This window comes from Dipodomys merriami, unplaced genomic scaffold, assembly GCF_024711535.1.
Source record: "Dipodomys merriami isolate MVZ:Mamm:240054 unplaced genomic scaffold, mDipMer1.0.p SCAF_174, whole genome shotgun sequence".
NCBI lineage: Eukaryota > Metazoa > Chordata > Mammalia > Rodentia > Heteromyidae > Dipodomys > Dipodomys merriami.
Window position 1 is genome coordinate 1,942,235 of NW_027203093.1, and position 25,612 is coordinate 1,967,846.

General features: G+C 58.8%; 1 protein-coding gene across 1 annotated transcript; it reads left to right on the forward strand.

Annotated features, from left to right (window-relative positions):
- The first annotated feature begins 725 nt into the window (after positions 1-725).
- Positions 726-25,300, forward strand: LOC138829567 (speriolin-like). The gene is made up of 5 exons (XM_070025916.1): positions 726-1,893; positions 16,782-17,264; positions 17,590-17,703; positions 17,779-17,918; positions 24,699-25,300. The coding sequence occupies exons 1-5, from the start codon at positions 1,359-1,361 to the stop codon at positions 25,026-25,028; spliced, it is 1,602 nt and encodes a 533-aa protein (XP_069882017.1). The 5' UTR covers positions 726-1,358; the 3' UTR covers positions 25,029-25,300.
- The last annotated feature ends 312 nt before the right edge of the window (positions 25,301-25,612 follow it).

Consider the following 25,612-nt stretch of genomic DNA (forward strand, 5'->3'; position numbering starts at 1 on the left):
GGAGGAATCCAAAGGTGTAAATTCTCTGAACTACTAATGTACTGTGTGTCCAAATAAATACCAGGAAATGGAAACATTTTTGGAGGGTGGGCAGAGGGGGCTCAGGAATGCAGGGAGGGAGGGTGAGCAAATGTCATTATATTCAATATTCACTATGTGAAAAACAAACTATATAACTAACTTGTGGGCAGGGATGGGAGGGAGAAGATGGGGAAGAAAGAAGAGGGCACCACCCACCAAGAAGCACCGCTCTCCTTCCCTGGCCTTGGAAGTGTGATCCCTTTGTACAACTATTTAATAGCAGTTTAAAAAAAAAAAAAAAAGACTTTGCTCTTTAGTCTTCAGCTGACTGGATGAGGCCCTCCCCCCCATACGATGGAAGGCAACCTCTTCTTCCAAAATATGCTTGCAACAATTTCTAGGGCAGTATTTGGCCAAGCACCTGGGCAAGCCGGCCTACCAACACCCGACAACGTGTAACCATCATAGACAACATCAGCTCAAAAAGAGGCGGGGCAGAGATACCTGGTCAAGTTCCAGAGTGGTGGGGTGGGGGAAAAGCCCTGCTCCGTGGGCTGTGGGCCGAGTGACTCAGCCAGCACTGGAGCATCACAGCCCCGCCGGCCCCCCATTGTGAGGTCCGGTTGGAATGCTCAACTCAGACAGACCCCAGGCCTCACTGCCCTCCCCCTCCCGCCCCACCTCCACTCGGTGGGAGTCTGCCCTCTGCCCGCTCGCCTGTGTCCAGACTTCACCCTCTGAGTCCTGTCCTGTGGAAAGGTCTGCCCTCTGCCCACTCGCCTGTGTCTGGACTTCATCCTCTGAGTCCTGTCCTGTGGAAAGGTCGGGGAGCAGACTGCCCAGAGCCAGGAGGGCATGAGGGTCTGGCCTCCCCTGAGTCCCACAGCCAGCTGGTGGCGCCCCGTGTGGCCGGCTCTGAGGGAAGGGAGGGAGGCGGAGAGGACTCGGCGTGAGGGAGGGCATGCCAGGAGTCTTGAGCTCTTAGAGCCAGGTGAGAAAGGCCAGGGAGCAGAGATCCAGGTACAGGGGAGGCTCCGCCGGGATGTGGACCAGGCTGCGGGAAGCCAGGGGCCTGGCTCAGGGAGTCCCAGGACCACCTGCCAACCCGATTCAAGGTGCCCAGGGCCAGAAGAACCTGGGCATCCAAGGCATAGCCTTCTCGGGAGGACACCAGCAGGTCAGATCCAGGCGTGCCCAGGAAGGCAAGAAAAAGGGCACCGTGGAGGAAGGCAGCGGGCGTGTCTCCCTTGGCTACCTACCATGCCAAGCCGGGCAGTTCCGGGGGACTGGCATCACCCTGCCCGCACCGTAACGCCGGGGACAGGGTGAAGAAGCTAATGCACAACACCAGGACCAGCGCTCCAGCATGGGGCACACCCCACACCTCGGGGCAGCAGGGAGCTCCATGCAGGGGAACGGAGGCCTCGGAGGGCACGGAGGGCAAAGCGGGCCAGACAGGGAGGTCTGAGCATTCCACGCCGACCAGGGCCGGAGGCCGGGGCCAAGCCGGCCAACGCAGGGGCAAGGAGGAGGGCACAGCCGCTGACCTCACAATACCCAGCACCTGCTGGGCCAGCCTTGCAGAGCACCAGGTCCTCTTCCAGCCCGGGCCAGGCCCGGGCCCCTGGGCAGCCTCCGGGTGCAGTGCCCACCCCGCTGTGCCCTCACCACTCCCCTGGGGCATGTCTCTACCCATCAATTATGAGGGTCTTCGGCACCAGATAGAGAAGCTGGTGCGGGAAAATGAGGAGCTGAAGAAGCTGGTGCGGCTCATCCGGGAGAATCACGAGCTCAAATCTGCAATCAAGACTCAGGCAAGCAGCTTCAACAGCGGGCTCTGCGAGGTGGCCACAGGGACTCCCCAGAATCCAGGTAACCACGCGGGGCGGGGCCAAGGACAGTGAGGGGGGGCGGGGGGAGCGAGGCTGCCCAGAAAGGGCCGTTTCCTGTGCCAGAGTACACTTGGGGGACACAGACCCACAGGTGGGAAGGGTAAACCCCGGCCTAATTCCACCCCCCTCTGCCCCTCCTCCCCACGCAACACCAAGACTGCAAACTTCCCACCTGTGGAACCCAAGCCTGCTGCCCCGCCAGACCCAGCCTGGCACAAGCCCTGGAGCCCCCCGCTGGGCCCTCCTCCCTTACCCAGCCTTTCCCAGCGCTGGCCACGTGCACGTCCATCTTCCTCCCTGGTAACTTTCCACTTAGAGATGGCCACTCATGTGTGGAATCTGAAACAAGAGCTAGAACTTGAGGCTTGGGATTTGTGAGTGTGTGACCGGTGGCTGAAGCTGGGGCTGCTCGGGGAGGGTGACACAGAGGCAGACAGCAGCTGGTGGTGTTCCTGGGAGAGCTGAGAAGGGGGCTTCGGGGTGGTGTCTGAGGCCTCACTGTGAGGGAGAGGTGGAGGAATGGAAGCCAGGGTCAGCCCGTGACGTCTCGGGAGTCTTGAGCGGCCCTTGGAGCCGGTGTCTGGCTCACGGTGAGTAGGTGGTCACCGAGGATGTGAGCAGAGTGACAAAACACTGGCGCCTATTACTTCCTCGCTGCAATGTCCCTCCTGTGCTAGAGACAGGTGCGTTCCCTCCTCCAAGGGTGGGCACTTCCGCCGTGCCCGCCGTGCCTGACCTCTGTCCATGCCTGTGCCCCAGGGTCCCCTCCCCGCTCATCAGGCCTAAAACTCCCTCCTTGCCGAGAGCAAGACTGCTCTTTTGTGCTCTCTGACTAGTTATGCCTCTCGGGCTTGGTAACACCCCAACACGGACATTCTAGAAAGGTGTTGGGGGCTTCCTGAGGGCTGCCTGAGCCTGCCAGGTGAACGCTGACGGCTCTTCCTGAGGCCCAAGCAGGCCTCACCCTCAGCCAACCGTTCCTGCACCACGGCAACTCTGAGGGCTCTGCAGGCCCCGGGGCCAAAGCCTGGCCTTCTGCACCCCAGACACCAGTCGGAGAACTGCAGTCCGGAGGCCCCTGCTCTCTCCTCTGCCGGCCCCTCCCCCGGCTGGCTACACCCAGCCTGGCAGGGCCAACTTCCCCAGGCCTGGTCGCTAGTGCACCAGCCTCTCCTGGCTTTCAGACAGGAGGGTGCTCCCTTCCTCCTACACCGAAATGGAGCTCTGACCCCGACGCGGACGCCATGCAGACCTGTCCAGTGTCCCCTGTTTCCATAAGCCAAACTCAAAAGACAAATGCCTCACATTTTACTCATTAGCTGATTCTAAACCTAACATACCAACAGCAACATGCCGTAATTGTGACATGATTGAAACAGAGAGGCTGTTCACTGGAGTGACCCACAATGGAGAGAGGGAGAGTGGAAGAGTTGTGAGGGCGAATATCGCAGAGGTGCAGTTCACGCACACGTAAAAACAGCAGAACGGAATGTGCTGAGAACGTTTTAAAGGATGGAGGAGAGGATTAAAAAAGTAGATTTGATCATACCACATCAAAACCCCTTGTACAATCAATTTATGCTAGTAAGAAAAGAAGCTGGGTGCTGGCAGCTCACACCTGTAATCCTAACGACTCCGGAGGCTGACGTGTGAAGATTATCACTCAAAGCCAGTGCAGGCAGGAAAGTCTGTGAGACTCTTATCTCCAGGTAATTACCAAAAACCAGAAGTGGAGCTGCCACTCAAGTAGCCTTGACTAAAATAGCTTAGGGACAGTACCCTGGCCCTGAGGTCAAGCCCCAGAATTGGCCCCCACACACAGACACACAGACACACAGACACAGTGTAAAAAAATAAAATAATATTCCCCGGGAGTTGTGATGTTTAAGAAATCACACAGTTTAAGAATTTAGACTCTGGGCTGGGGTATAGCTCACATTTGCTGCAAATGTGAGGCCCTGGATTCAGTCTCCACGATGGAGAAAGAAGAAGGGAGGAGAAAAGCTAGCCTCTGATTTACTACTCATGTGATGGCCAAACAAGCCTTAGATTTATTTTATTTCTCACTAGATAGCCCCGACTGGCCTCCAATTCATGACTCTCCCACTTCAGCCTCCAGGTGCTGAGTCTATACATTCATGCCACCACTGGCTTTTAGATTTGATTCTTTTCTCTTTTATCTTTTTTGGTGCCAGTCCTGGGGCTTGAACTCAGGGCCTGGGTGCTGTCCTAAACATCTATGCTCAAGGCTAGCATTCTACCACTTGAGCCACAGCTCCGCTTCTGACTTTTTGGTAGTTTATTGGAGCTAACAGACTCTCCTGTCTGGGCTGGCTTTGAACTCTGATCCTTAGATCTGGGCCTCCTGAGAAATTAGAAGGGGGAAGCCGAGAGCATTCCAAAAGGAATGCAATTGGGGGATGGCAAGAATGAAATCTACATGAGTGGGTTTCAGCTCAGACTTTGTGAGCTTGCGCGTGGTATGCCATGATGGGTGAGTGTGGAGCGATCGGTACGGGTACGTGACTGAGACGTGTGTTGGGTATGCACATGTGTGTGAATATGTGAGAATGCAGTGTTTGTGTGTGAGCTAAGTTGTGAGCACGCGTGTGACTGTGTGGTTTGTGGGTGTGTGTTAGGAGTGGTGATACAACAAAGAGCCTGGACTTTTCCCTAGGGAGAAACATGATTTCTAACAGGGAGTAATTATGTTTGCGCTCAGCAGGATCATTCCAGCCGCTGTGTGGAAGTGGTTCTGAGGGGCTGGCGCCAGACATGGTTAGATAGGCTGTGGTCACTCCAATGGGAGTGGACAGCAGGGTGGCAGGTGGGGGCGATGCATTCATTGAGTAAAAACCAGAAACCCTGACTTCTTGACTGTAAGTTGCCACCCTGGCTGAGTGGCCGGGTGGCCAGTGCCGCCACTTCCTGAGGACACACAGCTCACCTCCGCCTGCTAAGGTGGGTCCTTAGAGTTGCTCCACAGGATATCCTGGGGCCATTTCCCCACCCCGCTGCTTCCCCAGCTTGCTTCTGAGCACAACCTTCCTCTTAGAGCCAGTCTCTCTCTCTCTCTCTCTCTCTCTCTCTCTTTTTTTTTTTTTGGTCGTAGGGTGTGAACTTGGGGCCTGGGCGCTGTCCCTCAGCTCTTCAGCTCAAGGCCAGTGCTCTACCACTTGAGCCACAGTGCCACTTCTGGTTTTCTGGTGGTTTATTGGAGATAAGAGTCTCACGGACTTTCCTGCCCGGGCTGGCTTTGAACCATGATCCTCAGACCTCAGCCTCCTGAGTAGCTTAGGATTACAGGTGTGGGCCACCAGCACCCGGCCCAGTCTCTTATTCTTTTTTTTTTTTTTTTTTGATTTTTTTTTTTTTTTGTGAAAATACTGTACAGAGGGGTTACAATTGCATGGGCAAGATAATGAGTGCATTTCTTATCAAGCATTGTAGCCTCCTCCTTTGTTTCCCCTTCCCATCCCTTCCCATCCTCCCCCCCATCCTCCCTGCCCCCCCAGTCCCTCCCCCCCCACCAAAGTTGTAAAATTCGTTTTCGACATAATGACTTGTATATCTCATTGTTGCAACGGGTCCACCTGTATCCCTATTTAAACGATTTGTTTTTCCCCTTCCCCTCCACAAATTATACCGACATCAAATACAGTGAAAGCAGGGGTTATACTGTCGGGGAGGGCCAGTCTTTTATTCTTGAGCCACAGCACTACTTCTGCTTTTTCTGTGTATGTGGTACTGAGGAATGGAATCCAGGGCTTCATGCATCTTAGGCAAGCGCTCTACCACTGAGCCACCTTCCCGCCAGTCTATTATTCTGACTTGAGTGAGCACACGAATTGCCCTTTCCTGTGCCATCTTCCTCCCTTGTGCTCAGATCCAGGGCTCTGCCCCAGGCCCGTTCAGAAGGAAGGATGTAAGGAGAGTAGAACACAGGTGCTGAAGCACGTGAGCCAGGTCCCTGCAGCTCAGGACAAAGCTGAGAGAGAACAGGGGCAGAACAGGGTTCAACTGGGGAGAGAAAGAAGGGAACAGAATGGAGTATAGGATCAGGCATTATATCCCAATCCACTACAGGAAGCACAGATTGGAACTCTGAATTCTAGTCTGACCACCTATGCTGTTACAAAGGTTTATGTGTCAGAGTTAGAAAATAGAACCTAATTTGGCAATTGGCTTGAGTGATAAGTTCCAGGCCCCTGGCATGTGGTATGTGGGCCTCTGTGTGTGCCCACGCACCTGCAAATGCCAGAGGTGAGCCTGGAAAAGGGAAAGGCAGTTCTGGAGAGGGACTGTGAGTTGTATTTTGGACAAACCAATTTTAAACATCCACAAAGCATCCACAGGGAGCGTCAGGCAAAACCAATCCCGAAGCCAGAGAAGAGATCAGTGCTAGACAAACAATGTTGGTAACAGAAACCACAGGAGGGATGAGACTTCTGAAAAGGCCATACACAGTAAGAAGGGACTGGGGCAGGACGGTAAGGAAGTTGGCAAAGCAGTGTCCAGAGAGCCAAAGAGAACTTCAGCGTCTGCTGCCTTAGAAGCCAGGAAACGGCTTCAGGGAGGAGAGTGTCAACAGAGTAATGGCTGCTAAGTGGTCAAGCAGAAAAATGACTATAGGCCAGGCACTGGTGGCTCACACCTGTAATACCAGCTACTCAGGAGTCTGAGATCTGAGCATTATGCTTGAAAGCCCAGGCAAAAAGATCCTGATACCCGTTTGTTTTTTTTTTGTTTTCCTTCCGTCAGTTGTGGGGCCTGAACTCTGGGCCTGGAGGCTGTCCCTCAGCTCTTCAGCTCAAGGCGAGCACCACTTGAGCCACAGCACCACTTCCAGTTTTCTAGTGGTTTATTGGAGATTAGAGTCTCACAGACTTTCCTGCCTGGACTGGCTTTGAACCATGATCCTCAGATCTCAGCCTCCTGAGTAGCTAGGATTATAGACATGAGCCACTGGTGCCAAGATCCTGATACCTTATCTTCTTTTATACTGAAACCCTGTGTTTGGGCAGTGTCCTTGAGCATTTTTTTGCTCAAGGCTAGAGCTCTACTAATTGGAGCCACAGCTCTATTTCTGGTTCTCTGGTGGCTTATTTCCTGCTCCGGCTGGCTTTAAACTTCAATCCTCAGATCTCAGCCTCCTGAGTAGCTAGGATTATAGGTGTAAGCAACAATCATCAGAACTTATCTCTCTTTAAAGAGCGAAGAGGTAGACGGGGTGGTGTGGCTCAAGTGGTAGAACATCATGCTTCAGTAGAAAAACCCGAGTGAGAAGTACAAGGCTCTGAGTTCAAGCCCGGTGCTAACATAGAAACAGAGCCCTAAAAACACCCCCTGCTGCAGCACAGTGGGGGGGGCTGAGCTGAGGGGAGCTGGGGGCAGAATGCCCTGGGTTCCACTCCCAGTACCACACAAAAGGAAAGAGGCAATGGAGAGATGATGGTGACATCGTGGCTTCGGGTGGCAGGGCTGGGGAGGGAAGGCGGTCACAGAGCACAGAGCGTCTGGGCAGAGGGCACAGCGTCCATCGCCTCAAGGCAGCAGAGATAGTAATCTGTTTAGACGTGGAAGGAAGAACCTAGAAGAGAATGGAAACTCACAAGATGAGAAAGGGGCACTCTGGGGGCTGGGGGAGCCCCTGACTGAAGGAAGATCATTTATCCCACTGTCCCGGAAGCCAAGAGCAGTGTGGCTGTCAGGAGATGGAGATGCAGAGATTGCATGTTCTCTGTGAAAACGCCCGCTCTGAGAGCACGTGACGTGGAGGGGAGGTCCGAAACTGCTCTTGGAGGAGGACCTGGGAGGGAGCCTGGGGTGTGTGCTGGCCGAAGGCAGACAGCGCAGAGGGCAGTGGTGTGGTGAGGATGCTTCACCATCCAGGCTCTGCTGGCTGAGAGAGAAACGGAAACCAGGAAGGCTGTCAAATGGAAGGAAACAGACCAAGTGTACTAGTGATCTGGAAAGGCTCAAAGACCAGGTGGCTGGTCGAGATCTTCTAAGCAAACCAGAAGGCACAACCTGTGGTCAGAATGGGCAATCTGAGTGGCAGGAAATAAGTAAATGTTGGCTGTTGGCCGAATTAACCGAACAAACCAGTGCCAAGAGGTTCAGACCTTGGCTCACACGGAACAGATGGTGGTTAAGCCAAGACAGGATCCAAACTGTAGGCCCTCCTGCTCCTCAGAACCCTGCACCTGGGCTATCTCTGCCAGCTAGAGGACACGAGGAGCAGAGGAGAGGAAATGAAGGCTGGAGTGCCCAAGACCCAAAACAGCCACTACTCAGAAAACAGTCCTTCCCTGGACCCGTCAGACCTGGCTTCTCCACATAGAAGTCCAAAGACAGGGGGTCAGGGTGGCACAGCCGGGCAGCGGCCAGCATGGGGTCAGGGTGGCACAGCCGGGCAGCGGCCAGCATGGGGTCAGGGTGGCACAGCCGGGCAGCAGCCAGCACGGGCCAGGCAAGCACGGGCCAGGCAAGCACGGGCCAGGCAAGCACGGCCCGGCAGCGGCCAGCACGGGCCAGGCAAGCACGACCGGTGTCTGTGGAGGCGTGCTGTTCTTGCAGCCCAGTGCACCTCCCGACTCATTCCTCACTCTCACCCCTGAGAGCGGGGCCTGGCTTCTCTCCTTGTCAAAGGGAAGAGGCTTGTTCCCACAGGGGGTAGCATTCCCCTTTGCCAGGAAGGATGGGGAACTAGCCCAGCCCCCAGACTTCACCCTGTCCCAGGAACTTACTCCTCCCCCAAGACCCCACAGTGCCATTCGCCCCGCCCCACCCCAGACTCAGCCCTGCAGCCCCAGAACCCTCTTCAGGCAGAGCCCGCTCAGGAACCCCTTAGACCTTTCCCCCCACAGCACCCTTCCAAACAACCTGTCCTAGACAGACGTACAGAGATTCTCCTCAGAACCTCCTCCTCCCTCAGGAACTCCTCCCTCAGGACCTCCTCCTCCTTCAGCCTCCTCCTCCCTCAGGACCTCCTCCTCCTCCCTCAGGACCTCCTCCTCCTTCAGCCTCCTCCTCCCTCAGGACCTCCTCCTCCTCCCTCAGGACCTCCTCCTCCTCCCTCAGGACCTCCTCCTCCTCCCTCAGGACCTCCTCCTCCCTCAGGACCTCCTCCTCCTCCCTCAGGACCTCCTCCTCCTCCCTCAGGACCCCCTCCTCCTCCCTCAGCCTCCTCCTCCCTCAGGACCTCCTCCTCCTCCCTCAGGACCCCCTCCTCCTCCCTCAGGACCTCCTCCTCCTCCCTCAGGACCCCCTCCTCCTCCCTCAGGACCCCCTCCTCCCTCAGGAACTCCTCCTCCTCCCTCACAACCTCCTCCTCCTCCCTCAGGACCCCCTCCTCCTCCCTCAGGAACTCCTCCTCCCTCAGGACCTCCTCCTCCTCCCTCAGGACCTCCTCCTCCTCCCTCAGGACCTCCTCCTCCTCCCTCAGGACCCCCTCCTCCTCCCTCAGGACCCCCTCCTCCCTCAGGAACTCCTCCTCCTCCCTCACAACCTCCTCCTCCTCCCTCAGGACCCCCTCCTCCTCCCTCAGGAACTCCTCCTCCCTCAGGACCTCCTCCTCCTCCCTCAGGACCTCCTCCTCCTCCCTCAGGACCCCCTCCTCCCTCAGGACCTCCTCCTCCTCCCTCACAACCTCCTCCTCCTCCCTCAGGACCCCCTCCTCCTCCCTCAGGAACTCCTCCTCCCTCAGGACCTCCTCCTCCTCCCTCAGGACCTCCTCCTCCTCCCTCAGGACCCCCTCCTCCCTCAGGACCTCCTCCTCCTCCCGCAGGACCTCCTCCTCCTCCCTCAGGACCTCCTCCTCCTCCCTCAGGACCCCCTCCTCCCTCAGGACCTCCTCCTCCTCCCTCAGGACCTCCTCCTCCTCCCTCAGGACCCCCTCCTCCTCCCTCAGGACCTCCTCCTCCTCCCTCAGGACCTCCTCCTCCTCCCTCAGGACCCCCTCCTCCTCCCTCAGGACCCCCTCCTCCCTCAGGAACTCCTCCTCCTCCCTCAGGACCTCCTCCTCCTCCCTCAGGACCCCCTCCTCCTCCCTCAGGAACTCCTCCTCCCTCAGGACCTCCTCCTCCTCCCTCAGGACCCCCTCCTCCTCCCTCAGGACCCCCTCCTCCCTCAGGACCTCCTCCTCCTCCCTCAGGACCTCCTCCTCCTCCCGCAGGACCCCCTCCTCCTCCCTCAGGACCTCCTCCTCCTCCCTCAGGACCCCCTCCTCCTCCCTCAGGACCTCCTCTTCCTCCCTCAGGACCCCCTCCTCCCTCAGGACCTCCTCCTCCTCCCGCAGGACCTCCTCCTCCTCCCTCAGGACCTCCTCCTCCTCCCTCAGGACCCCCTCCTCCCTCAGGACCTCCTCCTCCTCCCTCAGGACCCCCTCCTCCTCCCTCAGGACCCCCTCCTCCTCCCTCAGGACCCCCTCCTCCCTCAGGAACTCCTCCTCCTCCCTCACAACCTCCTCCTCCTCCCTCAGGACCCCCTCCTCCTCCCTCAGGAACTCCTCCTCCCTCAGGACCTCCTCCTCCTCCCTCAGGACCTCCTCCTCCTCCCTCAGGACCCCCTCCTCCTCCCTCAGGACCCCCTCCTCCCTCAGGAACTCCTCCTCCTCCCTCACAACCTCCTCCTCCTCCCTCAGGACCCCCTCCTCCTCCCTCAGGAACTCCTCCTCCCTCAGGACCTCCTCCTCCTCCCTCAGGACCCCCTCCTCCTCCCTCAGGACCCCCTCCTCCCTCAGGACCTCCTCCTCCTCCCTCAGGACCTCCTCCTCCTCCCGCAGGACCCCCTCCTCCTCCCTCAGGACCTCCTCCTCCTCCCTCAGGACCTCCTCCTCCTCCCTCAGGACCTCCTCCTCCTCCCTCAGGACCCCCTCCTCCTCCCTCAGGACCTCCTCCTCCTCCCTCAGGACCTCCTCCTCCTCCCTCAGGACCCCCTCCTCCTCCCTCAGGACCCCCTCCTCCCTCAGGAACTCCTCCTCCTCCCTCACAACCTCCTCCTCCTCCCTCAGGACCCCCTCCTCCTCCCTCAGGAACTCCTCCTCCCTCAGGACCTCCTCCTCCTCCCTCAGGACCTCCTCCTCCTCCCGCAGGACCCCCTCCTCCTCCCTCAGGACCTCCTCCTCCTCCCTCAGGACCCCCTCCTCCTCCCTCAGGACCTCCTCCTCCTCCCTCAGGACCCCCTCCTCCCTCAGGACCTCCTCCTCCTCCCGCAGGACCTCCTCCTCCTCCCTCAGGACCTCCTCCTCCTCCCTCAGGACCCCCTCCTCCCTCAGGACCTCCTCCTCCTCCCTCAGGACCTCCTCCTCCTCCCTCAGGAACTCCTCCTCCTCCCTCAGGACCCCCTCCTCCTCCCTCAGCCTCCTCCTCCCTCAGGAACTCCTCCTCCTCCCTCAGGACCCCCTCCTCCTCCCTCAGGAACTCCTCCCTCCGAATCCTCTTCTTCCCCTGGAGACCCGTCCTCATTCTCCACTGGCTAGCTGGAGTGAAGTTGGAACAGCCCTTACTGACGGACAGCCTGCTTCTGAACTGCTCCACCCCAGGCCCCGCCCCGGAAACTCCTTGGGTATCCTTGCACAGGCCCCACCCGGAAACACGCCCCAGGTGTCCCAGCCCAGGCCCTGCCCCAGAGCCCCGCCCCCTCCCCAGCACAGGCCCTGCCCCAGAGCCCCGCCCCCTCCCCAGCCCAGGCCCTGCCCCAGAGCCCCGCCCCCTCCCCAGCCCAGGCCCTGCCCCAGAGCCCCGCCCCCTCCCCAGCCCAGGCCCTGCCCCAGAGCCCCGCCCCCTCCCCAGCACAGGCCCTGCCCCAGAGCCCCGCCCCCTCCCCAGCACAGGCCCTGCCCCAGAGCCCCGCCCCCTCCCCAGCACAGGCCCTGCCCCAGAGCCCCGCCCCCTCCCCAGCCCAGGCCCTGCCCCAGAGCCCCGCCCCCTCCCCAGCCCAGGGCCTGCCTCAGAGCCCGCCCCCTCCCCAGCACAGGCCCTGCCCCAGAGCCCCGCCCCCTCCCCAGCACAGGCCCTGCCCCAGAGCCCCGCCCCCTCCCCAGCCCAGGCCCTGCCCCAGAGCCCCGCCCCCTCCCCAGCACAGGCCCTGCCCCAGAGCCCCGCCCCCTCCCCAGCCCAGGCCCTGCCCCAGAGCCCCGCCCCCTCCCCAGCACAGGCCCTGCTCCAGAGCCCCGCCCCCTCCCCAGCCCAGGCCCTGCCCCAGAGCCCCGCCCCCTCCCCAGCACAGGCCCTGCCCCAGAGCCCCGCCCCCTCCCCAGCACAGGCCCTGCCCCAGAGCCCCGCCCCCTCCCCAGACCAGGCCCTGCCCCAGAGCCCCGCCCCCTCCCCAGCCCAGGGCCTGCCCCAGAGCCCCGCCCCCTCCCCAGCACAGGCCCTGCCCCAGAGCCCCGCCCCCTCCCCAGCCCAGGCCCTGCCCCAGAGCCCCGCCCCCTCCCCAGCCCAGGCCCTGCCCCAGAGCCCCGCCCCCTCCCCAGCACAGGCCCTGCCCCAGAGCCCCTCCCTGGCCAACCCGGTCCCCAGAGCCCCGCCCCCTCCCTGGTACGACCCAGTCTCTAGAGCCCCGCCCCAGGTCCTGGTACGGCCCAGCCCCCAGAGCCCCGCCCCCTCCCTGGTAAGGCCCCGTCCCCAGAACTCCGCCCCACGTTCTGGTACGGCCCGGCCCGAGCGCCCCGCCCTGGCCTGTGCCCCCCCCCTGCACCGCAGTGTCTGGCTCCACCCCAGCCCCCCCACCTGGGCTGGCTCTGAGAAGCGGGGTGTGGCTTCAGTTCTCCCTGGCGGTATAGCAGCAGGTGAGGGCTGGAAACAAGAAGCAGTCACACATCTAAGACCTCACGTTTGCTTCTTGCCCTCAGCGGTGTGATGTCACAGACCTACTCCTGGACCCTAACAATTGAACGCGTGTGTGCACCTGACACTCGACAGGCTCCAGTGCTGTGCTCAAACCCAGCAAGATTTTCAACTAAATACAAATCATAGACACATTTCCAATACAGCCACCCCTGTGTGCCTGCTGGATGCTGTAATCCTACTCAGGAGGCTGAGATCTGAGGATCTCGGTACCAGCATAAAGCTAGATGTGGAGCTGTGGCTCAAGAGGGAGAACACCAACTTTGGGTGGAAAAGCTTAGGAACAGTGGCTAGTGAAGTATCCCAACTTCCCGGGGCCAGTGGGACTTGAACCCACAATTGGCAAAAGGAGTCACCAGCACTCAGTCATTGTGGCTGGAAGCCTTTTTTGTTGTTGTTGGTCATGGAGCTTGAATTCTGGGCCCGGGCACTGTCCCACAGCTCTTCAGCTCAAGACAAGTGTTCTACCACTTGAGCCACAGCACCACTTCCAGTTTTCTGGTGATTAATTGGAGATAAGAGTCTCACGGACTTTCTTGACTGGGCTGGCATTGAACTGTGATCCTCCATGTCAGCCTGCTGAGTAGCCATAGGATTACAGGCGTGAGCCACCAGTGCTCAACTTGGAAGCCTTTTATTAGCCATATGGCGTCTGTCCCCAGCTCGCAGGGCTTCGGAGAACAGCCCCATTTGCTTTTCATGGGGGATTTTTATAGGAAAGGGTTTCACATCGGTGATGTTTGCCAAAGCAAGCAAGCAAGGTTACAGGTGCAAAACAGCCTTGAGTCACAAGAGCATAGGCAAACCATAATCTTGACTTGGGCAGCATGATCGATACTATCAATGCTATTGACATTATTAGACAAAGTCAAAACAACCCTTGGCTTACAGAAGTCAAAACTTAACCTTGGGAAGAAATAGTATATTTTAAATCTCAAAACATTAGAAACTCATTCCCATGCATGGGGGGTGCACTGAAATTTTCCTTACTGTAAGCTCCTGGCTAATGCAGCAACAGCTGGTGAGAAGCCCCAAGGTTGTCGGTGGCTTCAGCAATGTTTGTGATAAACTGCAAAGCTGCCAGCCTGGGAAACCTGAGAGAGAGAGAGATGTTCTGCTTTTTAGCAAGGATGGAAAGGGACTAAGTTAGCTTTACCCTGGAGTTTTGTGGGTTTTTTTTTTCTTTTTTTGGGGGGGGGGAGTCCAGTCATGGGCCTGAACTCTGGTTCTGGGCGCTGTCCCTCAGCTCTTCAGCTCAAGGCTAACTCTCTACCACTTGAGCCACAGTGCCACTTGCAGCTTTTTTTTTTTTTTCTGCTTATGTGGTGCTGAGGAATCGAACCCAGGGCCTCATGCATGCAAGGCAAGCGCTCTACCACTGAGCCACCTTCCCAGCCCTGGAGTTTTTCTTTACCAAGAGGTTTTGCCCTTTATCAATGATTTTGTTCTGTTTTCTGATTTCCCATTTTTGTTCCCACGGATATCTTTTTTTTTTGCCAGTTGTGGGGCTTGAACTCTGGGTTTGGGTGCTGTCCCTCAGCTCTTCAGCTCAAGGCTAGCGCCACTTCCAGCTTTTTCTGCGTATGTGGTGCTGAGGAATCGAACCCAGGGCCTCATGCATGTGTGGTGCTCTACCACTGAGCCACCTTCCCAGCCCAGGGATATCCTTCTTTTCCAAGGGAAACGGAGCTCAGGGGAGAGAGTAAGTTTACTGCAGCAGGAGGGACTGAGACTAAACCACAGAAGGAACTTTTCTGCCAGTGAATAGTAATTCAGATACCTTGATTTTTTTTTGGTGGGGATCATCACACTAGGTCATGAGTTCAGGACACAGACACAGACACAGACACACACACACACACACACACACACACACACACACACAAAGCTATGGATCCATAAAGGTTTATTGTCATACATCATCCTTGGTCATTCACTGCTGAGTTTTCTTTGGCTGCTTTCTTTGGATTGCAGATTTGAGCAGTTGTGACAGAGACCACATGGCTGGCAGAGCTGGAAGTATTCACCACCTTAACTTCTGCAGAAAATGCTCGCCATCCTTATCTATGTAAACATGTTAAGCACATTTTCCAAGAAATAAGGTTTAGTCTCTGATAATGACTGACCAGGTCTACCAGTAATTCTTTTTTTTTTTTTTTTGGGTCCGGTTGTGGGGCCTGAACTCTGGGCCTGAGCGCTGTCCCTCAGCTCTTCAGCTCAAGGCTAGCGCTCTACCACTTGAGCCACAGCTCCACTTCCGGCTTTTTTCTTTTTGCTTATGTGGTGCTGAGGAATCGAACCCAGGGCCTTGAGCATGCAAGGCAAGCGCTCTACCACTGAGCCACCTTCCCAGCCCGCTACCAGTAATTCTTATTCTCTCTCTCTTTTTTTTTTCATTTTTCTGGTCCTGAGGCTTGAACTCATGGCCTAGGTACTGTCCCTCAGCTGTTGTGGCTCTACTCCTTGAGACACAACTCTGCTGCCAGCTTTTTTTAATTAATTGGCGATCAAGAATCTCAGACTTTCCTACCCGGGCTGGCTTTGAACCACAGCTCTGAGATCTCAGCCTCCTGTATAGCTAGGGTTACAGGTGTGAGCCACTAGTACCCAGCATTATTTGTGCTCATCCCCTATTTGCGCTCAGCTATAACCACATACTTATTGCTTTTATAACAGTAACAACCAGTTGGAAATTTCCAGGGACTGGAGGTGTGGTTCATGCATGAGGCCCTGAGAGCTATCCCCAGCACCACAAATTGAAGGGGAAGGAAGTGAGTGTGTGTATGTGTGTGTGTGTGTGTGTGCGCGCGCGCGCACGTGCTTGCACATGCACACGCGAGTGCATGTGCACGTCCACTTAGGAGATTCCCCAAGTACAGAAACTCTCCCTGCTCTCTGGCCCACTAGCACTTGTGCCTCCAAGGGGCTTCTCCCCAAAGCAGTGGTTCATCTTCTCCAGAGCTGATGGAGAATGGAGAACGGCTGGGGCTCCCAGCCCCGGGCTGGGCCTGGCTGGTTCATGGCTGGGTCCACTCTGCCTTCATGCACCTGCCTTCCCGGTCAGGTGGCCTGTGCGGTCCAGGACCACCCGAGGCTCTGCCTGCTGACCCAGGCCCCTCGGGAGGACCTGCCTTGTAGAACCATCAGGATGAGGGTCCGAGGCCTAGACCCTGCTTGCCAGCTTGGCCACCTGAGAGTCCAACCACTCAGATCTCCTCTCCTCCAGCTCAGCACAGGGATTCAGCTGAGGGTGGGTTCCAGAGCACAGGTACAGAGGAGGAAAGCCCAGAGAGGAAGGGCTGGGAACTGAGGCCCAGCGGCTGACTCACCTGCACCCTCTGATGTGGAAGCAGCAGATCTTCAAGTCTTCAGCTGCTCAAGTCTCCTGGGGCGTCACCTAAGAAGGAAGGCTCCCAAGGGGTTAGGTCAGAGGCAGATCAGGACCTTGGCTAGGCCATGCCAGAGAGCCAGGGTCTCCCCGGGGTCCCAGCTGGCTCCCTGAGGGCCTCCCCTGGTGGTCCCCCCAGGGCTTCCCCCTGGTCTCCCCCCCAGGGTTTCTCCCTGGTCTCCCCCCCAGAACCTCCCCCAGGACCTCCCTCAGTTCCTCCCAGGACCTCCCCCGGGTCCCCCCCAGGACCTCCCCCAGGACCTCCCTCAGGACCTCCCCCGGGTCCCCCCCAGGACCTCCCCCAGGACCTCCCCCGGGTCCCCCCCAGGACCTCCCCCGGGTCTCCCCCAGGACCTCCCCCGGGTCCCCCCCAGGACCTCCCCCAGGACCTCCCCCAGGACCTCCCCCGGGTCCCCCCCAGGACCTCCCCCGGGTCCCCCCCAGGACCTCCCCCAGGACCTCCCCCAGGACCTCCCCCGGGTCCCCCCCAGGACCTCCCCCAGGACCTCCCCCGGGTCTCCCCCAGGACCTCCCCCGGGTCCCCCCCAGGACCTCCCCCAGGACCTCCCCCGGGTCTCCCCCAGGACCTCCCCCCCCCAGCCCAGTCTCAGCGCGCTCTCTGCCCCCCAGGTGTCTTCCTGCCCGCCGTGGCCGCGACCGAGCCGGCCTTGGAGGAGCTGGGGGTGGTGGCGCTGGCCGACATGCTGAGCGGCCCGCAGCCGGGCCCCTCGGCCGGGCCGCTCGTGGGCGCCCTGGGCAGCCCGCTCGGCCCGCTGCTGGCCGGCCCGGTGCCCGTGCAGCAGGCCGGCCCGTTCGCCGGGCTCCTGGCCGCGCCCCTGGCCGGCCCGGGGGCGGCGGCGCTGCCCGGCGCGCTGGGCCTGGCCGCGGCCGGGCCGGTGGCCGCGTCGCTCAGCAACCCGCTGGTGGCGCCCGCGGCCGGGCCGGTGTCCGTGTCGCTCAGCTCCCCGCTGCTCGCCGCCGCGCCGCCGCCCGGGGCGCCCGCCCGAGGCCCGGGGCTGCCCGAGGCCCCGCGCGTGCGGCTGGCGGAGCCGCCCCGCGCCGCGCCCCCCGCGCCGCACCCCTCGGCCAGCGCGGGGCTCGCCGCCCCCAAAGGTAACGGGGGCCGGGGCCCGCGGGCGGGGGACCCCCGCGCCCCGCCCGCGGTAACCCTCTCCTTTCTGCCCCTCCACGCCACTAGTCACACGGTCCGGCGATCCCCGGCCGACCTGGGACCCAGAGCCGCTCAGCGCGGCGCGGGTGGGCGCGCCCCGCCAGGCCTCCCCCGCGGGCGCCGCCCCGGCCCCGGCCCCCGCGCCCCCGCCGTCCCCCCGGGCCGCGCCGCCCCGCGCGCACCGCCCCGCCCGCGCCAGGCCCGCGCCCCGCACCCCCCCGCGCAACCCCCACTCCCCGCCCCGCACCTCCTCCTCTCCGGCTTCAGTCAACGACGCCCGGGGGCCCCGCGCCACGGAGCCGACGCCGCGGAAGGCCGTCCAGGAGCCGGACCGGAAGGCGGCGCACCGCAAGGCCGGCAGGTTCCCCGACGCCTCCCGAGGTGAGCGCGGGGCCGAGCGCGCGGCCCGCGGGGCCCCCGGCCGCCCGCGCCCACAGCGGCTCCTGTCGCCCCCAGAGCCCAAGCAGCTGGCCTGGGAGCGGCTGGTCGGGGAGATCGCCTTCCAGCTGGACCGCCGGATCCTGTCCAGCATCTTCCCCGAGCGCGTGCGCCTCTACGGCTTCACCGTCTCCAACATCCCGGAGAAGATCATCCAGGTGCGCGCGCGCGCCCGCGCGGCCGGGGCAGGACGGGGTGGGGCGGGGCGCCCGGAGGGCCGGGACCGTCCCCCACCGCCAGGGCCCCGGGGACGCCCTGCCCCGCCCCCGCGGGGGTCCCCGGGGACCGGCCCCTCTTAGAACATGCTGGAACATGTCTCAGTCCTAGGGCGAATGGCTAGCTGTAGACGGCTGGTGGGGGTCAGACAAGGGCCAGACGGGGGGGGGGGAGCAGACGGCTGGGGGGGGTCAGACAAGGGCCAGACGGGGGGGGGAGCAGACGGCTGGGGGGGTCAGACAAGGGCCAGACGGGGGGGGGGAGCAGACGGCTGGTGGGGGTCAGACAAGGGCCAGACGGGGGGGGGGGAGTAGACGAAGGCCGGAGGGCGCTGGGGCCGATGGCATGGGGGGGAGCAGACGCGCGGGGCGGGGTCTCACCGCGGGGTCTCCCCGGGCGCCCGCGGGTCCGGCCTGAGCCCGCCCTCTGCTTGAGCCGCGGTGGTAGGAAGTGCGGAGGAGATTTCCGAGTCCCGGAGGCGGGCGGTGAGACGGTCTCGCGGGACTCCACCCGCCTTCTGGGTCCCTTACAGCTAAGGTCTCCACTAGGCAGGCAGGCAGACAGACAGGCAGACAGACAGGCAGGGTCAGCTGAGGCAGGGTCTGGGGTAGTTTGTCGCGGGAGTGGGGCAGGCTGGCAGCAGGGTGCAGATGGGACCTTACCTGTGTTACAGGAAAGGGCTTCTGGGGCTTGTGTTTTCCTGCATCCGGGTCCTGGGGCTCGAGTACAGCATCTGCTTTTAGCAGACATGTCTACACCAAGTACGGCGCTCAGCTGGCAGCTGCAGGGTGTGCCGGGAGGGGAGGGCAGGGGAGGGAGGGAGATCATTCTATTCGATCCAGCAGGTCTGCAGCGAGGGCAGTGCTAAGATATGGCGGTCGAAGGGAAAGGTGAGTGCTTTTAGTTTGCCATTTTCCATCGAAAACATCCTTCAGCTAGGTGTTCAGAATTGCCCACCTTTTCGCTTACATTTTGTATCTTGTTTAAGAAATCCTTCTGGCCAGGCACCAGTGGCTCATCCCTGTAATCCTAGCCACTCAGGAGTCTGAGATCTGAGGATCACAGTTAGAAGTCAGGCGGGAGAGTCCATGAGGCTTGCATCTCCACTAAACTACAAAAAAAAAAAAAAAAAGACAAAACAAAAACAAGCCAGAAGTAGAGCTGTGGCTCAAGTGGTAGAGCACTAGCCTTGAGCAAAAGAAGCTCAAGAAATCCAGCCAGGCACCAGTGGCTCACACCTGTAATCCTAGCTACTCAGGAGGCTGAGATCTGAGGATCAAGGTTCAAAGCCAGCCCAGGCAGGAAAGTCTGTGAGACTCTTATCTCCAATAAACCACCAGAAAACTGGAAGCAGCACTGTGGCTCAAGCGGTAGAGCACTCACCTTGAGCTGAAGAGCTAGGGAAAGCACCCAGGCCCAGAGTTCAAGCCCCACGACTGACAAAAAAGAAATCCAACAGAAAATCCTGAAAGTATTCTAAGATTCTCTCTCCCTTTTCCTTTCTTTTCTCTCCCTCCTTTTTTTTCTTCCTTTTTTGTGTGCCATCCCGAGGCATGAACTCAGGGCCTGGGCACTATCCCGGAGCTTTAGTGCTCAAGGCTAACACTTTACTATTTATATTCTGTATCTTGTCCTAAGGATTTGAAGTTTAGTTTCTTGGGTCTTTGGCTCTGCCTTGTCTTTACTGTGGACGGTATACAGTGGGGTGGTCACTCGTTTGAGATGGACACCCTTTGCCTGACTCTTGAGGCTCCCCCGCCCGGTGGGAATGGCCCCAGAGTAGCACAAAGCCACAGTGCGAAGCCTCCACAGGAAGGAGCAGAGCAGGGCCTGGGACAAGGGGCACAGAGACCAGCAGAGGGCGCTGTGGGCAGCGTGGCGGCAGCAGCTGAACTCTTCCTTGGAGGGCCTGGACAGCCTGTGAAGACCCCACCAGCATCCACCAGTGCTGGCACTGAGCCAGCCTTCTGGAGCTTCGGGATGTAGGACCCAGAATATCCACGCCCTGAGAGGCTGTCTGGGGGCCGTCTGCACCCGCCCTCCTCCCAGGCCTGCCTTGCCCAGCTCTAGTTCACACTAACCTCGTCCAGGGGGTGATCAGAGATGGGGCATTACTTGAGGCAGACCCATCCTAGCTCTTCTCCCACAGCATCTTGGCTCCTCTTCCATCTGACTTCAATAAGATTGCTCATCAGTGTCGTCTGTTTAAGTTACAGGAAAACGTAGTCCAACCTTTGAGTCGTTTTTCATCACTTTATGGACTGAAATGCAGGATTTACAGGTTGCACATCGTTACAAGGATGGCTGTCCCCAACACCTGAGGTTCTGTTGCCAGTGGAGGCCCTCTTTGAGGTTCTGGATGGCATCCAGGGCACTGCTGCTCTATCCCTCTGTCAGAGAGACTTAAAATTCAGCACACATGCTGCAGAAGCATGATGTTTGTTTCTGGGTGTTGCCATCTGGTGTCTCATTGGGAAAGGCTATATTTGATTATAAACAAATCTCCATAGTTGCCCATATAGACATTAGTTTCCTGTTGTTTGAAAATGGCTGTTCAAATGGCCTTTGACATAGGGATCTTTTTTGTAATGCTTTTGTTGGTGGTGGTTGTGGTCATGGGGACAGTCTAGGGGAGAGCCAGGGAAAGGAGAAGTGATCTATGCACGCAACATCTCTCTCTGTGTGTGTCTGAGACAGTTAAGGCACCGATGAGCCGCAGAGGCGGTCCCTGGGTCTCTGGGTCACTAGGGTTTGGCATGATACCCCAGTCATTCAGCCTAAGAGTCTCCAACCCCAGGTCTAGACCGGCTACCCACGCTGTCATCCACTGTGACGGGCTCTGTGGGGATCATGCTTTTCTGCCCAAACCCAGAGACACCCTTACTGGGAACACAACCCTGGCTGGATGCTTCTAGATCTACACTTGAGTTACACCAGGCTGGCAGATCACAGCCCCATTTAGGAGTCAAATTTGCCTCCTGACCTGAAAGCCCTCCACCATCTTGCTTGGGACATTTTCTGTTTCCATATGTGTCAAATTTCACTTTTGCCAGACTCCAATTATCTTCTTTTTCTTCACTCCACTGCCAGTGGGCACTAGTGTGCCTAAACTCTACCCATGCATGCAACACAAATGCTCACAAAGCTGTAGCCCAGCCCTGCATCTCACCCACCACCACAGATGCCACTGGATAGATCCTTAGGGGGAGTACTTTCAAGTGTGGGATCACATGGACCTGTCTCTGCATCATTCTTGATGAGAAACACTAATCGCATTAGGTAGGAAGTGGGTTCCAGGCTGCTTGATTTTTCCTTGACAAATTACCGTCTTTGCATGCAAATTACAGAATTCATTGATGAAAATGCAAGAGGCTTTATTATACTGTAAATATTCAAGTGGTCAGAGAAGCTGCAGGCCACACACACACACTGGGTTTCTGTGCTACACTTCCAGGAAAAAAATGCCCCCCACACCAAAGGCTTTGCTAGTTCCCTGCCTACATAAGCCCAAGCTCCCAGGCCAGCCTGCAGACACACAAACACCCCCATGCTGTCACCCTGATGGTGTTCCCCAAAGCCCTGCTCCCCACAGAGCACCACCTCTTCCAGATGGAAGCATCACTCCGTGTCTACCTGCTTGAACAGGTGGTGTGGAGCAGGTGGTGTTCAGAAGGCCATAGCTGGTGCTGAAGCAGAAGCTGGTAGGTCAGCATATCTGCACTTCAGGTTAAAGCTTTCCTTCAACTCCTCATTGAGAGGTTTTCTTTTTCTCTTTTTTTTTTTTTTTTTTGTCCGGTCGTGGGGCCTGAACTCTGGGCCTGGGCGCTGTCCCTCAGCTCTTCAGCTCAAGTCTCGTGCTCTACCACTTGAGCCACAGCGCCACTTCCGGCTTTTATTCTTTTTGCTTATGTGGTGCTGAGGAATCAAACCCAGGGCCTCAGGCATGCAAGGCAAGCGCTCTACCACGAGCCACCTTCCCAGCCCCTCTTTTTCTTGTCAGTTGTGGGCCTTGAACTCAGGGCCTAGGTACTGTCCCTGAGCCTTTGTGCTCACGGCTAGTGCCCTCCCACTTGAGCCACAGCGTTACTTCGGATTTTTCTGCTTATGTGGTGCTGAGGAACCGAACCCAGGGCCTTGAGCATGCAACACAAGTGCTCTAGCACTGAGCCACCTTCCCAGCCCTTCTCTGGAGCTGTTTCCTAATTCCTGCTCTTTGTTACTTCCTTGTCTTTAGGTCTGCTTTGAGGTTTTTGTGTTGTTTTTATTTTTCTTTCTTGAGACAGGGTCTCATTATGTAGCCTTGACTGGCCCTGCTCCCACTGCTCCCAGTCTTCCTGCCTCAGCTGGCAGGTGGCACTGGGCTGGCAGGTAGCACTGGGCTGGCAGGTGGCACTGGGCTGGCAGATGGCACTGGGCTGACAGGTGGCACTGGGCTGGCAGATGGCACTGGCAGGTGGCACTGGGCTGGCAGATGGCACTGGCAGGTGGCACTGGTCTGACAGGTAGTGCTGACAGTGACACTGGTCTGACAGGTGGCACTGGGCTGGCAGGTGGCACTGGGCTGGCAGGTGGCACTGAGAGGTAGCACTGGGCTGGCAGGTGGCACTGGCAGGTGGCACTGACAGGTGGCACTGGCAGGTGGCACTGACAGGTGGCACTGGGCTGGCAGGTGGTACTGACAGGTGGCACTGGGCTGGCAGGTGGTACTGACAGGTGGCACTGGGCTGGCAGGTGGTACTGACAGGTAGCACTGGGCTGGCAGGTGGCACTGACAGGTGGCACTGGGCTGGCAGGTGGTACTGACAGGTGGCACTGGGCTGGCAGGTGGCACTAGGCTGGTAGGTGGCACTGACAGGTGGCACTGGGCTGGCAGGTGGTACTGACAGGTGGCACTGGGCTGGCAGGTGGTACTGACAGGTAGCACTGGGCTGGCAGGTAGCACTGGGCTGGCAGGTGGCACTGGGCTGGCAGGTGGCACTGACAGGTGGCACTGGGCTGGCAGGTGGCACTGGCAGGTGGCACTGGGCTGGCAGGTGGCACTGGTCTGACAGGTGGCACTGACATGTGGGTGCCATCACATCCATATCTGGCACTGCAGTTTATTTTGATCTCGTTATTTTATTTTTAAATTGCTATTATAAAGGTTACGTATAAAGGGGCTACAGTTCTGTAAGTCAGGTAGATAATGTCACCCTTTCCCTCGTATATCTCTTTTATTTACTTCTTTTGTTTTTGAGTAAGTACATTTAAGAGGTGGGGACATGACTCAGAAGTAAAATAGCGGGCTGGGAAGGTGGCTCAGTGGTAGAGTGCTTGCCTTGTATGCATGAGGCCCTGGGTTCGATTCCTCAGCACCACATAAGCAAAAAGAAAAAGGAGGGAAGTGGCGCTGTGGCTCAAGTGGTAGAGCGCTAGCCTTGAGCTGAAGAGCTGAGGGACAGCGCCCAGGCCCAGAGTTCAGGCCCCACGACCGGACCCCCCTACCCCCCCAAAAAAAGAAGTAAAATAGCTCCGAGCAAGCACCACGCCCTGAGTTCCAATCCTGAGAGCCAGCAAAAAATAAATTAAAAAAATAAAATATAGCTGGGTGCTGGTGGCTCACACCTGTAATCCTAGCTACTCAGGAGACTGAGATCTGAGGATCACAGTTCAATGTCAACCTGAATAAGAAAGTATTCTCCAATTAAAACCACCAGAAAACTGGAAGTGGTTCTGTGGCTCAAGTAGTAGAGTGCTTGCCTTGAGCAAAAGCAGCTCAGAGACAGCACCTAAGTCCCAAATTCAAGCCCCATGAGTGAAAAAACAAAAACAGGGACTGGGAAGGTGGCTCAGTGGTAGAGCACTTGCCTTGCATGCATGAGGCCCTGAGTTCAATTCCTCAGCACCACATAAGCAGAACAAGCCAGAAGTGGTGCTGTAGCTCAAGTGGTAGAGCGCTAGCCTTGAGCTGAAGAGCTGAGGGACAGCGCCCAGGCCTGGAGTTCAAGTCCCACAACCGACGAGAGAGAGAGAGAGAGGGAGAGAGAGAGAGAATGAAGTTCCCTCAAATAATAATAAAAATAGTTAACAAGATAACAAAACCAGGAGCTGGTGGCTCACATCTGTAATCCTAACTACTCAGGAGGCTGAGATCTTAAGATCTCAATTCAGAGCCAGCCTAGGCAGACAAATCCATGAGACTCTTATCTCCAAATAACCAACAAAAAGCCTAAAGTAGTGACAAAGTTAAGTGAGAGCGCCAGGCCGGAGTGCAAGCCCCAGAACTGGCACAAAAAAGTGACAGACACCGAGCGGTGAGGCGAGGGGGGCTCAGGCCGCAGCGCAGCTCTGCGTGGCTGGAGGCCCGGGGTGAGGGAGGGGTGGGGCGCCAGGTCCAGGCACCAGGTTTGGGAGGGGGGGCCACTGAGGTGATCAGTTCCTCGTCCCAGGAGGCTGCACAGAGCAGAGGCCTAGGACACACAGGTGGAGGGACCACAGGACAAGGTGCTGCTCACGAGGCCGGCACCAGGCTCGAGCGCAGGTTCAGCTTCCCCTCACCTCCTGGGACAGCCAGGGTCACCTTGGGGACATCGGGAGCTCCTCCCTCTGCTCAGCCTCCTGTGCCCTTCCCCAGCCTCGTGGGCCTCTCCCTGTGCACCCTTGATTGCCGTCAGCCACGGCTGACAGCCTCGCTCAGCCTCTCTGGCCCTGCGTCCCCTGATGGCCGCTCTCCCTCGCCACAGGCCTCCCTGAACCCCACTGACCACAAGCTGGATGAGGAGCTGTGCCAGACACTCACGCAGCGCTACGTGAGCATCATGAACAGGCTGCAGACCCTCGGCTACAACGGCCGGGTGCACCCGGCGCTGACAGAGCAGCTGGTGAACGCCTATGGCATCTTGAGGGAGCGGCCGGAGCTGGCGGCCTCCGAAGGCGGCTGCTACACGGTGGACTTCCTGCAGCGCGTGCTGGTGGACACCGTGCACCCCAGTATGCTGACCGACGCGCTGCTGCTGCTCTCCTGCCTCAGCCAGCTCGCCCACGACGACGGCAAGCCCATGTTCATCTGGTAACACCGGTGCCAGGCCGGCCCCGGCTCTCCACCACACTCTCCTGTGCATGACCATTAAAGCTTCCCACACACGCTAGCCTGGCGCCCCGCCGCACTCCTGCTCAGAGCCTCTCCACACCCACCATGGGGCTCCGAAAAGAATGGTCAGAAGAGGGCTCAGCGGCTGTCGGCAGGGTGGAGAGGAGGCCCAGGTCCTCTTCGCCTGGTGATGAGGGCAGCAGAGGGAGGGGAGCCAGGAGAAAGCAGTCTCCCCAAGATACCCTAGGTGGAGGAAGAGGGGGCCCTCATCACAGGACTGCTGCTCAAGCTGGGAAGGAGGGAACCACCCACAGCAGGGGATGGACGGGAAGCAAGACAGGCAGAGACCGGGGGCTGTAAGACGGGTGCTGGCCGAGCCCCACGGACTGGGGGGGGGGAGGATGGGGGAGGGCTGTGGCAGGGCAGAAGGCCCAGGCACAAGGAGAACCCGCGGGGCAGGGGGGAAAGGCCCAGGGGCCTCAGGACCGCACAGGCCACGCAGTGTAAAGAACAGGGCTATGGGGGCTGGGAAGGTGGCTCAGTGGTGGAGCGCTTGCCTTGCATGCC

Bases quoted from the DNA above. Each gene is read 5' to 3' on its own strand.
- LOC138829567 (XM_070025916.1), top strand. From the start codon at position 1,359: ATGCACAACACCAGGACCAGCGCTCCAGCATGGGGCACACCCCACACC. The intron at 17,704-17,778 runs GTGAGCGCGGGG...TGTCGCCCCCAG, and splicing joins GTTCCCCGACGCCTCCCGAG to AGCCCAAGCAGCTGGCCTGG. The intron at 17,919-24,698 runs GTGCGCGCGCGC...CCCTCGCCACAG, and splicing joins TCCCGGAGAAGATCATCCAG to GCCTCCCTGAACCCCACTGA.